At 44.0% G+C, this 14,215-nt stretch overlaps 3 protein-coding genes across 4 annotated transcripts; 1 reads left to right on the top strand and 2 right to left on the bottom strand.

The window, feature by feature from the left end:
- Positions 1-32: 32 nt before the first annotated feature.
- Positions 33-965, bottom strand: LOC104422895. Of its 2 annotated transcripts, none has more exons than XM_010035354.3 (3): positions 648-965; positions 411-541; positions 33-318 (listed from the first exon to the last, which is right to left on the bottom strand). In XM_010035354.3, the coding sequence occupies exons 1-3, from the start codon at positions 807-809 to the stop codon at positions 210-212; spliced, it is 402 nt and encodes a 133-aa protein (XP_010033656.2). In that variant the 5' UTR covers positions 810-965; the 3' UTR covers positions 33-209. The 2 variants fall into 2 exon arrangements, with proteins under 2 accessions (XP_010033656.2, XP_010033657.2); XM_010035355.3 differs by having other exon boundaries at positions 657-965.
- An 845-nt stretch (positions 966-1,810) lies between these two features.
- On the top strand, positions 1,811-6,084 carry LOC104422894 (proteasome subunit alpha type-5). The gene is made up of 10 exons (XM_010035353.3): positions 1,811-1,936; positions 2,109-2,152; positions 2,279-2,360; positions 2,514-2,594; positions 3,043-3,156; positions 3,244-3,345; positions 4,005-4,063; positions 5,339-5,441; positions 5,588-5,653; positions 5,752-6,084. The coding sequence occupies exons 2-10, from the start codon at positions 2,139-2,141 to the stop codon at positions 5,842-5,844; spliced, it is 714 nt and encodes a 237-aa protein (XP_010033655.1). The 5' UTR covers positions 1,811-1,936; positions 2,109-2,138; the 3' UTR covers positions 5,845-6,084.
- Positions 6,085-6,809: 725 nt separating this feature from the next.
- On the bottom strand, positions 6,810-10,038 carry LOC104422893 (pectinesterase 3-like). The gene is given in 3 exon segments (XM_010035352.3): positions 6,810-7,206; positions 7,209-7,691; positions 8,800-10,038. Coding segments are annotated over 3 exon segments (1,764 nt in total). The 5' UTR covers positions 9,890-10,038; the 3' UTR covers positions 6,810-7,015.
- Between the last annotated feature and the right edge of the window lie 4,177 nt (positions 10,039-14,215).

Raw genomic sequence — 14,215 nt, 5'->3', positions numbered from 1 at the left:
AACGAAGCGCTTGGCTCTTTGGGTATATAGTGTTGCATTGATGGGAGAATATTATTATAGCTTGTGCTCGTAATTCATATCCTGCAACTGAAGAGGAAACTCCCTTCCTTTTTGACATTACACTTCACATTCGCTAGGCCATTCAAAGAAAAATTCACATTTTTGGACCAAATAAGCCTCTGTTCAACAGACACCATTGAAAAGCGATTCTAGCTCAAGTCCTCTTGTAGAATATCTCCCACCTCCACTTTGTACAATGCTCCATCTTCTGCAATCTGAAGCCAATTTCGTTGAAGAAGGTCGATGATTTCAGCATCCCTGAAAACCATTCGGGATTGTTTAGATAAAGCTGATCCGTTTCGGTCGATCGTAATAAAAAAACATAAGAACTGTGCTTAAAAGTCCTTCACCTAGCTTCGTAGCGGTATGTAGTCCTCAGAATCTTTCTGCCGAATCTCGGGCCCTCGTCGTATCCTTCACAAATGATCTCCCCGCTCTCGTCTCTGTAACATACTATACCTTCACATTGATCCTCAAAAACCTGCAATAAAAACCCAGAATCCAAGTATGAAAGAAGGCGCCGTTGTTCTTTACCACGAATTGACCGTTTCCTATGACGAATATTCGCCAAGAAGCACAAGTCATACCGTGTGTACCTGGTTCTTCAAGGACGATCGGGTCCGGACCGCAGTCACTCTGTTGATCGGAATCCGGCTGCGCATGAGCATCGCAACCGAGCCGACCCGCCTCGTAATCTGGCTTGAGTCCCATAGAATAAGCCGAGGGGAGGTGGAACATGTCGCGGCCATTGATCTCGTGAAGCGATTGCTAAAAAAGGGAGATGATGAAACTGTGATTCTGACCTTAAATGAGTGAGAAGAGAGGAAAGAAGGCTTGAACACAAGGAGATTAATATTGTTGGGTGGTGTGCATCGTGTAATGCTACGCCCGGTCTTGTGAATGGTGAGGCATCGATATTTAAAATAGTTCATGTCTAGTCATAATGCATCATGTTTTGTATTATCTGGACGGGGTGGGTCCATGGAGCTTATCTTGTAAAATGTTTGATTGATGACACTTTCCTTCCCTGGAGCTATATGGAATTCCCACCTTGTAATTATCCACCTCCTGACCTAACAGCACCTAAGGCAATTTTCTAACATTTCCTTTTCGCCAGGTAGGAACATGTTTTGATGAGTAATGAATTTATATCAACGAATAGGAATTTGTAGGCATCAATGATAAAATCATGCAACCTACTATCTACTGATAAGATGTATCGACATCGGCCTCCAAAGGCAATTAGTTGAGCTTCCACACACTCCAATTCAACTCTCGCTTAGTTCGACACTAATTAATTCAATTCATCAATGTGCTTTAAATGCCGGTAACATTAGATAAATGAGTGTGAGAAACACATGCGCAAATCTCTCTCTTTTTCTCTCGGGAAATATTCCTCCAAAATGACAACCAAAATTTCTTCCCTCTCAAGTCGAAATTCGAACCCCATCCTTCTCATCTGATTGGCCCCAATTTTCACACACGCAGTCGATCCCCTCCGCGCGAGCCGCTGCTGCCACCGCGTGAGGCATCCAATAAAAGCATCTCGGCCTCCTAGGGATCCGTGACTAGCCTGGCCAAATGCCCAACTGTGAAAATAAATAAATAAATAAACGATATACACATCTACTACTAATCACTGATTCTTTTGGGCCTGGACGGGCCCTATCAAAGATGGGCCTATAAGAACGCCTCCACTGGGCCTGGATACGCACCCTCATCCCAGGCCCATTTCGCTCCCACCACCACCACCATCTTGACTTGCTTCACAAGAAGGGTTCTTCGCTAAAAGGCAAAGCCACACTGAATCAGGAAAGCACGAAGCCTCTCCAATCACTCCAAGCAACGGCACTCGAGAACCCCTGAAATCTCCACGGTAAGCTCTCTCTCCGGCGATTCGATCGATTTCGTTTCCTCCTCGTCCGGCATTCCCGCGTCGCGATTCGCCGCCCGATCCTCGGATCGGAGGGCTACCGCCCGGGAAATCGCGCGCCGGTGCCGGTCGCGATCCGATTGCGGATTCTGAGATTCGTTTCGCCGTGTCGCAGGTTCCGTGAGTCGAGCTCGCCGCCGCCGGGATGTTTCTCACGAGGTGAGCCGCATTTGATTCCGCGGGAGTTGGCCCTGGGGGGTCTTCTAGGGCTCTGGGATTGGGGGGAGATTTTGAAAAAGTTTTGAGCTTGAGTGGTTTTTGGCGTTGTTCTTCGGTTTGTTGCAGGACTGAGTACGATAGGGGAGTGAACACCTTCTCTCCGGAAGGTAGATTGTTTCAAGTTGAATATGCCATTGAAGCCATCAAGGTAAAAATGCTGCTGCTGCCTCCTTTTTTTTTTTTTTTTTTCCGGTTAATGTCGCGGAAATGAAGTAGCGGCTGCGGTGCTTTTATTGGGACTGTTTATTGAGACGGTTGATGATGAGTTGGAACGCGTGTGGGTGTGTTTGGATTGCTGCAGCTTGGTTCGACTGCGATCGGATTGAAGACGAAGGAAGGTGTTGTGCTCGCTGTCGAGAAGCGTATTACTTCGCCCCTGCTGGTCTGTTTTCTTTTTAAGTTCTCCTTTTATTTCGAGTGTAGCCCGGCATTTGAGATGCTGTGCTTTTTCGGGATTTTGAGTGCCTTTGCTGGTTGTTCTAGTCTTATCTTGAATTGTTGGCAGAATTTTCCGGGTAATGGAAATATATACGGCTTGAGTGTTTAGCCAATTCATGCGATGGGGAATGGAATGCGTGTTTACATCTGTTGTGAGGGGATAGATGACTACTTAAAATGACATGATATATTCACATGAATTTGTAAAGACTTTACTTGATGCTACTTGGTTTTTCACTGGAGTATGATTATATCAATTTAACCCAAGTCAGTGAGCTAAATGCATGAAGAGCATTTCTCTATTTTGAATACTAAATATTGTTTTCACAATATGGTAGTTGTGGACAATTTACATAGAGTTCTTACTAGAACAATTCTTCACTCACTGGCAGGAGCCGAGCAGTGTTGAGAAAATCATGGAAATTGATGACCATATTGGATGTGCCATGAGTGGCTTGATTGCCGATGCCCGCACTCTAGTAGAACATGCTCGGGTGGAAACTCAGGTATGGGCTGTCTTAATTTTTTGTCCGCCTTCTTATCCTTAGTTGATTGTTTCTCAAACTTATTATTATGCTGGATATGGTCCGCAGAACCATAGGTTCTCGTATGGTGAGCCAATGACAATTGAATCATCCACCCAAGCCATTTGTGATCTTGCTTTGCGATTTGGTGAGGGTGACGAAGAAACAATGGTAATACGTTTTTTTTTAATGATTGTGCATTCTTTTTCATTTTCTGCAGAATTTTTGTGTGAAATAGCCATCATTGAGTTTTGCATATGAAGATCGATTTTGATATGGTTGGTGCTTGCTTTGCCTTTTAAATTCCCTTTTTTTGTCTCATTGTTCTCAGAAATAACTTGCGGATGTTCAACGCTGTTGTAGATTTTTAGTCGATGGCTTAATGCTTCTTGCTTCATATGCTTCTTTTTTTCCTTTTGATGGTAATGATCCTGGGGTTATTCCTTTAGCCTGCTATGTCAAAAGAAAAGAGTGTAAGGAATAGGTCTTATTCCTAGGGTGAAAAACTTTGCTGTTTGCAGCTTGGAGATTCTGTGACTTGGGCAGAAGCCAGGTGGCAGGGCATAGGATGCATAGCAACTTTGTTTTTTGAGATCATGGAGTCTCTTGAGGGCCATCTTTCTCTAGCAGAGTTGGTGTCTGAGGATACACTAGACAAGTACATCTGTCATTTCTAGTTTGCAATTCTGCAATGTGATGCAAAAATATGGGTTTGAATTTGAGGGCAAAAGATGCTTCAATTTGGCACTGCTTTTATTTTTTGTCTTCATGAGTGCATGTGCATCGTGTATTTTATATGCTTTCTCATGGGTGATAATCCTGCTGTGCAGTCCCGTCCTTTCGGAGTCTCTCTTCTCATTGCTGGACATGATGAAAATGGACCCAGCTTGTAAGTAGACTTGATCTTTTATGCGTTTCAACACAGTCCAAATGCTTGCAAGATCCAAAATTTCCTTTTCTTCTCATGCCTTGAATATCTTTTATTGCTGGATTGGGAGGAGTTAATGGGATCTAATTTGGCGTAGAGTTTGAAATTCTTTCTTGTGATTTCCTCGGAGTATTTTTTCAGTTGTTATATGACTTAAACTCAATGATCAAGTAAACAACCACTAGCATTTTCTTGCTTTTCCTTTCCACAATAAGACAGCGTGTCAGAGCTTCTACTTGTATGGTTGGTGCCCTCATTACAATGCAACGTAATACCATATTTACTATGAAAGTCTTAAGTATCCTTTCTACTAGTTATTCATTATTTAAAAAAAAAAGAAAAAGATTCTGTCTACTCATACTATCATTGAACCTAAAAATGTCTCGACTTGTCTTTTTTTATAGCAACATAGTAAGTTTGCTGTTTTTATTGGGCAGTCTCTTTTAGACTTCAAGATTGAATGATCTGCACTTATCATTTCTAGTGCAGAGTATAGTGTTTGTTGTTGCACAAGTACTATGTTTAAATTGCGTTTTTTTATTCATACTTGTATAAAACTAGGCTTTGTGACGAAATAATCTTCGTTAATTTTTTTCATCATCAGCCTGGAAGCTATATTTTCTCTTCTCGAAGTTTTAGTATTTCTTTTCTACTCATGAACTGCACAAATAATTCCTTCCAAAGTAACAAAAACTACAAGAATAAGTTTTTAGCTGTGTTGGACTTTGAGTCATGGTACGGTAATTCAATTATTTTTACAACAAGCTAGATTTTCTTCTCTCAATCAACTTTTGGAGAATTACCTAAAATTATTACTTAAACTTGAAATAGCTGCTCGTTATACTGGTAGTGTTTACTGAATACAACAGATAATCCTTTTTAACATAAACTGCACACATAATTCTAAACAACTACAACAGATGGAACCTTATATCATTTGGTGAGGTCGGTTATATGAAATTTTTATGCCAATGCACTCCATGTGTCAAGTCTTTTGTAATTTGTAAGTGCTTCATATCTTTCCTTATTGTCCCTAAACGCTCTATCTCTCAATTGGTAAAGGAGAAAATAACAGAGGAATAACTGTTTGGATCGGAACTATGATACTATTTAAAATATCCTTGAGATGCATTTTGAGACTCTGAATGTCTTTTCGCTTGTTGGCCTGTGCTTATCAATGTGCAATCCATGAGGGCCTTGGGTTATTTACTCAGAAAAGGATCTTTTGGTTGACAGATACTACACAGATCCCTCTGGCACATTTTGGCAGTGCAACGCAAAAGCCATTGGGTCAGGTTCGGAAGGAGCAGATAGCTCATTGCAGGAGCAATATAATAAGGTATGTGCTTGCATCTGATAGGTGTTAGCAAAGTTGAAGTTTCCATACTAGGTGATCACAATCTTACCTGGGTGAATACATCACCCTTTGTATTTGCTGCTACTCTTGAGAAGTGCTGGTGAATCAATTAAGATTGGTTGCTGCAGGACTTAACTCTTGCGGAAGCTGAGACGATTGCTCTTTCCATCCTCAAGCAGGTCATGGAAGAAAGGGTAATGCATCAACTGAAATGCCTGTGTACTTTTCGGTGTTGAATAATTGTTGGCTTCCTCGTGTGCTCTTTGTAAGTGGATTTTGGTATGAATTTTAGGTGACACCCAACAATGTGGACATTGCGAAGGTGGCTCCTGCATACCATCTCTACACGCCTGCTGAGGTGGAGGCGGTCATTAGTCGACTATGAGGAGAATCTACATGGAACTTCACGTTTAAAGTAATGTTCTTGGCATGTGCCCACCCATGCGTGCTTTTGAAGAATTCTTGCCTGTAATTGTACTTTGCAAAGCCAGAAATTGAAACTGTCGTCCTATTTTGGCTGGGTTATCATTCCGGGACTAATGTTGTGATTATACAATTTCTGCCCCTCGTTTGAATGGAATACAGTGTAGACAATTTCAACCGCAGGCAGTTTATGGGTGGCCCATGAAATCTTTTGCTTTGATTTGTTGTCGTGCTGGTACGAAAATGCTCGTGTTGCTTCTTGACATAGTTACACTGCTAAAGTGCACATGCATTAGCTTTGGGTATTATATGCACTTCTAGTCCTTAAACTTGAAGTTTTGGGGTGCACCTTAGGTAGTTTCTCATTACAGCCCGGGGTAAGATTTGCAGTTACAGAGTATAATTGGTGCTTAGCAAAACATAACACGCGAGGGCAAAAGTACAAGAAATGGCCCCCCCTTGAACTTTTCAGGACATCTCAACACAACAGATGCTTATATATTCGGGTCGCACATGGAGGGTCTATGTTAACTCGAAAGAGATTGCATTTTAGCCATAGATATTCGCTCTTGCAATACTCATCTTCCTTACTGGGCTCTGATAAGAAATCATCCAACTATCTTCTTCCGGGGGTTGATCTTAGTTCGGATGCTTTCATGTGTCGATCTTACAGTTCGGAACTTTTCATGCGTTACAACATTTTGTGCAGGATCTTAAAGTTCGGATGCTTTCATGTGTCGATCTTAAAGTTCGGAAATTTTCGTGTGTCATGACATTTTGTGCAGGAGTTTCGAAGAATTTTAATGTATTGCGACCCGTTTAGACTTAGAGAATCCATCATCGGTGAACCATATAATCTCCCCCTCGCCTCTTGTCACACACATTCATTACATAATGGAACGTCGGCTGACATACGGACGAACAAGCTTAGAAAGTGGTACCATTTCTCTATTGATTCTCTTTTTACCGTTTTCATAATTAGTGTACAGCATATATGAGAAAACCGGAACGCTACAAAGAAATTTCATTATCGATTAATAAAAAATAAAAATAAAAAAAGAAGGGGAAAATAGGAAACAGTTTCCTTTTCTCTATAAGCACTTCGCGGCTCTACATCATTACCAAATACCGTATTACAAAGCGGCGTCGAACGTCACGCTCGTTTGAGGCAACCACTCGCTCCCTTGGATGAACGTCCCCACCGTGAACTTCCCGGCCTCAGTCGCCGTGAGAGCCGGCTTATACCCGGCCCACGCGACCCGTTGGGCCGTGCTCGCCCCCGCCCCGCGGTTTTGGTACTCCCCGTAGAAGATCGTCCTCGGGGATCCACGTTGCTGACCCACTCGATCCAGCCCTTGGGGTTCAAGGAGCCGATGGTCGACTGCATAATCACGGTCGTCGAGTAGTCCTTCCAGGGCCTGCCGAGATACGTCGGGGCCGTCACGTTGCCGTTGGCGGTGATGCTGCATTTCTGGATCGAGATGCCGGTGTTCTGGTTGGGGTCCTTCTTGCCCTGCGCTGTGATGGTGTTGAACTGGTTGGCCATTGGCTGCCTGGGCTGGATGTTGCAGTTCTGGAAGACGACTGCAGAGTTCCCGAAAATGAAGTCGATCGTGCCCGTGACGTCGCAGTCGCGGTAGAACTGGCGGTTCGAGTGCGCATAGAGCGTGTCCTGGAACGCATCAAAGGCGCAGCGGTATATCACCGAGAGGTCGGACCCAGACCGGAACGCCACTGCCTGGTGCTTTGCCGCGCCGGCTGTGTTCACGAACATCATGTCTCTCGCAATAAACCCTTTACCCGCAACAGCTGGTGAAAGATGGCATCACCCGAGTCAGCATTATTTGCACAGTTTACCCGCAAAAAACATAAGATAAAACAATGGAATCAGCACTTCTATATGCCCTGCTCTCGACATCATTTTAACGAATAAAAGTACTAAGTTTTCCGTGTTCGGATGCGGCGATCACGGACAAAAGACACCACGGCCCACGAAACAGCGGGGTCATGTTTTCATGCCCTGTTCAGCAACTTTCTCCGACATAAAAAAAGCAGAGCAGTAAATAGAACATGGCATAATCAGGGGAAACCAAAATTAACTTTGATGCAATCACACACGATTTAACTGAAGACCCAGATGTCGTTTTATAAAATGAGGTCTTTTGAAGGTAGAGTGTCGGCGGTTTAGAAAAGAGAGATTAGGCTTTTTGATTTGCTAGTATAGGTCATATCCTCTCACATAAACCCATAGAAAAAGTAGAAGATCTAGCTTTTTCCTGACTAGGGCAAAGCGATTACGTTGACCAGGCACCAATCAAGGGGTAGTGGATGGGGACCATATGTGGGACAGGACAATGGTAATTTTCGCAGAATTTCACGTTCACTTATGCCTAGCATAGCATGCACATGGTGGTAGGGCACGAGACCAAAATTCTTCATCTGGACCGTCGATCTGGTTAAGCGATGGGGCCCCCACCCCACCACCAGAGCAGCACCTTTCCCTTCGGCGAGCTCGATGATGGGGTCGGTTTCACATCGCGACGAGGGTCGGAAAAGGACATTTGACAGCAACGGTTGTGGATGATTCGTCCGAAAACCAAAACAGGATCGAACCCATCACGCAAGTTGCTAACCTTGCCAGCGATTCACGTCCCGTCAACCGCCACAACATTCGAGTCAGACGGTGTTTCGATTTCGATTGAACTCGAGACGTCACTTTCCACGAGTGGAATTGCTTCCACGGCTCCGTCTCTGGGTACGAGTTAGTCCAAGATTAGTTGGGCTAATCAGCTGGAATTACTTCCCGAAAGCTCCAAGTTCGAAACTTGTTTGACATTTTTCTTGTGGGTCGGATTGAATTTGGACGGAAGAAGACGAAAGCGAAGTGACCGAATTGAAGGAGGAGAATTTCACTCACCGAAGGTCGCCGTGCTGAAAGTCGGAGTGCCGTCGACGAAGTTCTTGCTGCCGGTGACGATGGTCTTCGTCTTCCCGTCGCCGTACATCAGCACGTTCCACTTGCTCTTGTCCAGCAGCACCGTCTCGTTGTAGGTCCCGGCCTTCACGTGGATCACGAACCTCGTCTCGTTCTTCTTCGGGACGGCGTCCACCGCCTCCTGGATGGTCTTGTAGTCCCCGCTCCCGTCCTGCGCCACCGTCAGGTGCGGCGCCGCCGCCGACCCCTCGTCCTGCAGCAGCCTCCTCTCCGCCGCTCCGAGCCAGCTCGGGAACTCCGACGACGACGACGAAGGAGACGAGGCAAGGAGCTTCCGGTGGATCGGGATCTTGAAATCGGCCAGCAGGCTGATGATCCTGTTCACGATGGCCAGGCTGTTGCTGACGAACTCGGTCGAGTTCTCCATGGCGGCCCGCACGGTGTCGGTTAGGGTCGAGTTGATCTCCTGCAGCGCGTCCAGGCACGTCTCCTGGTCCGTGATCGCCGCGCTCAGCCACGTCTTCATGTCGTTGATCTTCGACGAGGACAGAATCCCGTCTCCGGCGCCGGCGCCGGCCGCCATCGAAGAGATCGAGTCGTTCAGCCTTTCGACGGCGTCGTCGAACACGCCGGAGCACACGCCGAGCGCCGCCTTGGCCCCGACATCATCGACGCTGCTCCCCAGCTGGTCGGCGTAGCCCGGGAGCTTCTGGAGCGCCCCCATCGCGACGGCGAGGGAGAGCCTGAAGAAATGCTCCGGGTTGGTGGCGTTGGCGGTCTCGGCGGCGGAGATGCTGGAGAAGCAGGAGTCCGGGTACTGGGTGACGCTGCACACGGCCTTGAGGGTGGCCGACGGGGTCAGCTCGGAGGGGGCCGCGCCGCCGTCGCCGCCGCGGCCGGAGCTGTTGCGCCGGTGGATGATGGTCCCGGCGACGGCGGCGGCGACGACGGCGAGGAGGAGGACGCCGGAGGCGACGAGGATGATGAGGCGGCGGCGGGTCCGCTGGCGGAAGGCCCGCTCCTCCGCCTCGTCGACCTTGCCGTAGCCCTTGAAGGACTTCATGGTGTCCATCCCTCGCCGGAAGGGGGAGCTCCGACCGGATCCGAAACCCGGAAACCCGACCCGAGTTCGTCCGGCAGCACGCGCAGCGAGAGAGAGAGAGAGAGAGTGAGAGCGTGTGAAGTGGGAAGTGGGAAGTTCTAGAGAGAGAAAGAGACAGATGCTGTGGGTTTTTGGAAGGTTAGGCGGGGGAGCCTCCATTTTATAGTGGAGAGAGACAGACAGACAGAGGAGAGAGAATATACCTTTTTTCTCTCTCTACAACAGAGGACGATTTGTGAACACTAAACAGTGAAAAAAGGAAAAAGAAAAAGAAAAATTAAGAAAGAGAAATTGAAAATTGTGAGTGATTCTTGGACAAGCTTTTTGGGGTAGGTCGATTCTTCATTGCTAAGGTTTTTTTTTCTTCGCCTTTTGGAGCGAAAGTGGTCGTGCATGGATATCGTGGCGATCGAGGACGCGCCACGTGGCGCTCCATCTCTTCCCCGACCAAACTTAAATCGGTAATGCGTAATTTGCAATTGTTGGATCCCCATATTTTGGCAGCTCGGGGTTCGCTTGCTTAATCCATAATCAGCAATTATTCGATCTCCATTTTCTCTTCTTCCACGTACTGCCAACCGTCCTAAAATGCCCAAAGAGCCTATAAAATCTTGTGAAACTATTGCAAATTATTTTTCAAATTTAAATTATTAGATGAAAATACGATTTATATTATCTTTAATCGCACTTAATTTGTTCTTTTTGTCTCATATTAAGTATGAATATATCTGATTTGGAAGACAAACAATGGTGGGAATTATTTGAACTCAATATTTTCTATGTTCGATAGCATATGAGATTTTATATGACCAATTTCTATTATTCTAAAGATTTTAAACTGTTAAATGAAGACACGATTTTATACACAATTATTCTATCAAAAGCGCTTTTGATGGCAACATTTTGTTGGCGCAAATTTAGGCATACACATACATTCAATTTCTCTCTCATGACTATTGAGTTGAGTGCAAGAGAGTCGAGTCTGATTGAGCTCAATACGAGGCACGGTAGTCACTTTCGAATCTCCTATGGGACATGTACACACTCGTAAAAGAAATGTTTCTTTCGACATTTGGAATGAGGGTATAGTTAGGAAGCATAATAGGGACTACGTCCTTTTTCCGAATGTCTAAACCTGCATGGGGGATTCAGGGGGTGCACTAGAAATTAATTGAGGGTGAGTCAGCATTCAGCAAACACAATAATGACGGAATGGGTTTTTAGGTTGCTTAATAGAGGCCAATCTGCACTTGCATATAATTGTCCTTTTCATTTTCATTAAGCTCTAATTTTGGTTTTTTGGGAACAAAAATTGTTGAGCCATAACTTGCTTTCCCTGTAAACGAAATCCCCCAAGTCCTTTGCCAGCCCTTTAATAGTAACGTTGCTATTCGAATAGCAAAACTAAGGTTTCATAACGGCAAACCGATTTCGAGACGAGACAATCCCCGTGAAAACTGTTATTAGAAAACTTAACTGTAATCATAAATGGGCAATTTCAAATTTTCAAGATGGGTAGTTTCTAAATTTGGAATTTTATCGGAACTAATTCCCAATTTTTAAAACTTAGAATTTATTGTGTAGACTTTGGAACTAACTCTGTCGATCCGATTTAGTCTAGTTCAGTCCTTTTTCAAGGTCTACTCAAGAACCAGCCAATTTTTCTTATTACTAATAAACCATCTCTTTTATTATAGTGGGAGGAGGAAGTAATTAAGGAATACGATATGCAAGGTAAAATTAAAAATGTGAGAATTATGATTTCTCGGCTCAGTTCTGTTCCATGCCAAGAGCTGAATTAGACTGGTAGTAGTTCGGTTCCCATAATTTCAAATCGAGAACCTGATTAGAATTGGCCGGACAGGTCACCTCTACATATTTAAACTCAAGATGAAAGTCTGCCATATCGTTTTACACGGCATTTCTTTTTCTCTTAGAATGAGCCCTTCTTAAGTCATCAAGAGTTGTTTAATAATTCAATTTCGACGCTACCATATCTTTTTCATGGGGACGACCCGGCTGCTCCAGCAAATGTACAATTGGCGTCCCGCGCAATGTCTTGGATTCCAGCCATGTGCGAAGCAGGCAGCGCCGCAGCGCTCACGCGGATCTGCTCCAAAAACCATCAAACGTCCAATCATCACATTAAAACAGTTGCTTTTGACCAATTCCCGATGCGAGCTCTGTCTTAATCCGGTTTTCGTCCGGGACATCAACGGCACGAATCATGCCAAACCAACCAGCAGCGACGACCCCGTTCTCCCAATCTCTCCCGATCATCGCGCGGGATCGGTTCAGCGTGGCCTTCTGAATAAGGTCTGTCGTTCACACGCGGCAAGAATTTAGAGTACGAAAGTTGTCGGAAGTTTCGGTTGGATGGTGTCCCTCGAACCGCCTTGAAAACGATAGCTCGAGGTTTCAGCGAAGGTGCTTAATGTGAATTAAGTAATGCCTTTGGTTATCCTGAAACATTATCCTCATGGCGTTTGGTACAACCGGGGGTTGATTGTGCATAGCACTGAATTTGATCGATCTCGAGTTTGGGCTATCTCCCTTGAGTTTTTATTCGTGTTTTAAAATGTTCATTTAACTTTTTGATCGCTCGAATTTCACTTGAGGATCTTCAAGATGCACTGGGCAATTTTACCGGGCGATCCTAAAACTTATATTATATGTAATTTTTACTGAAAACCTTAAATTTCACATAGAAATTTGTTCTTCCAGTTAATGGATTGAAACAAGAAAGAAAAAGAAAGAGGGAGAGGGAGAAATTAGAAAGTTGGCCAGCGAAGTGCATCGTGCATGTTCATGCGAAATCCCTTCGATATAAAAACCGCCGGTTAGCCAAGGTCAACTTCATGCCTTTGCATGATTTGTTCTCAATTGATTAGTTTAAGATCAGCATCTTTTTCTTCAACAGATGCTCGGAAAAAGAACCGAGAATTTAATTCATTTTTTTAGATTTTTACTTAGTCGAATGAGCTGAGTAAGCCCACTCTTATTTAGCAAATTGTTTTTTTTTTTTGTCGCTTTTTCTTAAGTCAAAGCTAATTACAATTTCGAGACGTGTTTCATAAAATTTGCTGTTGATGTATTAATTTTGAACACTAATTTGAAGTTACCAAATGGGCTCTCGGCACGTCGTATCCTTAATTAAGATTTCCAAGTTCAGAAAGAAAAAAATATATTATATAGCCTACGGATAATGTAAATCAAGCACACGTTACCATAATTGATACATAGCTCTTATGAGTTGGACCGATGCGCATGAGGATTAATCAGAACCATGTGACAATGTGAAAAGCCCGGGACGGTTCACGCGTTGCCAATGATTGTGCCCAATCTTCTCTGTTAGCCCTATTTCATTAAGTTCACACATTTTATTTATTTTTATATCTATTTATACAATACGAAACCCACCAGATGCAAAAAAGAAAAAATGACAATTTTTTGTATCCGAACATTTTCTTTCTTCCCTATTTTTGTATCTACATATACACGTGCTCGACGGTTTCTAGTACTTGATGACAAATACCACAGGTCGGTTCAGTTACGACCCTTCTTTTATATAAATTTTCCATCGTAGGGAGAGCGTTCTAGTAAGCAGCCTATAGGAAATATTTAATCTTTGGGGCTGTTCGAGTTTGCCAAATTTTACTCCAAAGTGGTCTAGAGATTTGATATGAGGAAAATGCTGAATTCTGATTTGTTCCCTCTATAGTTTTCCTGCTACTATGGTGTCTGCTCTTGATAGAATAAGTTTCAGCTTTAGTGTTTGTCCACACTGAACTATCTTCCTTAAGAATAGGATTTAAAGGAATAGCAATGATTTCCTTCACAATCTATTCATCAAATAGATTTTCCAAAAGGCTTCATTCCATTTTACTTCAAGTTTCATGATCAAATCAGCAACCCTTAAGGGCCCATCCCTATTCACCGGTCCTTCCGATACTCCCCTTTTCAACCACTTATCCTCTTTGATTTTAATTTTCCCCATTCCCAATGGTCTACATCACATCGAGCAAAATGCAATCTCATCCGGTAAGTATATTCTGCCAACCCCATGAAGGGCGTTGCTTTTCCTTGCTTTCTAGAAGTCATTAGTTGTGAAGTAAATTCCTTCGAGAATTTGGCTCCAAAGTGTGGAAGGAGAATTCGACAATCTCCATGCTTGCTTCCCTGACATTGCCTTATTGAAGGAAATGAGGTTTCAAAAACCCAATCCACCGACCTTTTTGCCAAGTTTCAGCACATTCCAGCTTTTCCAATGCACTCTGCACTCTTCTTTTTTTTTTT

This window comes from Eucalyptus grandis, chromosome 10, assembly GCF_016545825.1.
Source record: "Eucalyptus grandis isolate ANBG69807.140 chromosome 10, ASM1654582v1, whole genome shotgun sequence".
NCBI lineage: Eukaryota > Viridiplantae > Streptophyta > Magnoliopsida > Myrtales > Myrtaceae > Eucalyptus > Eucalyptus grandis.
This window is presented reverse-complemented; position numbering and strand designations above follow the sequence as displayed.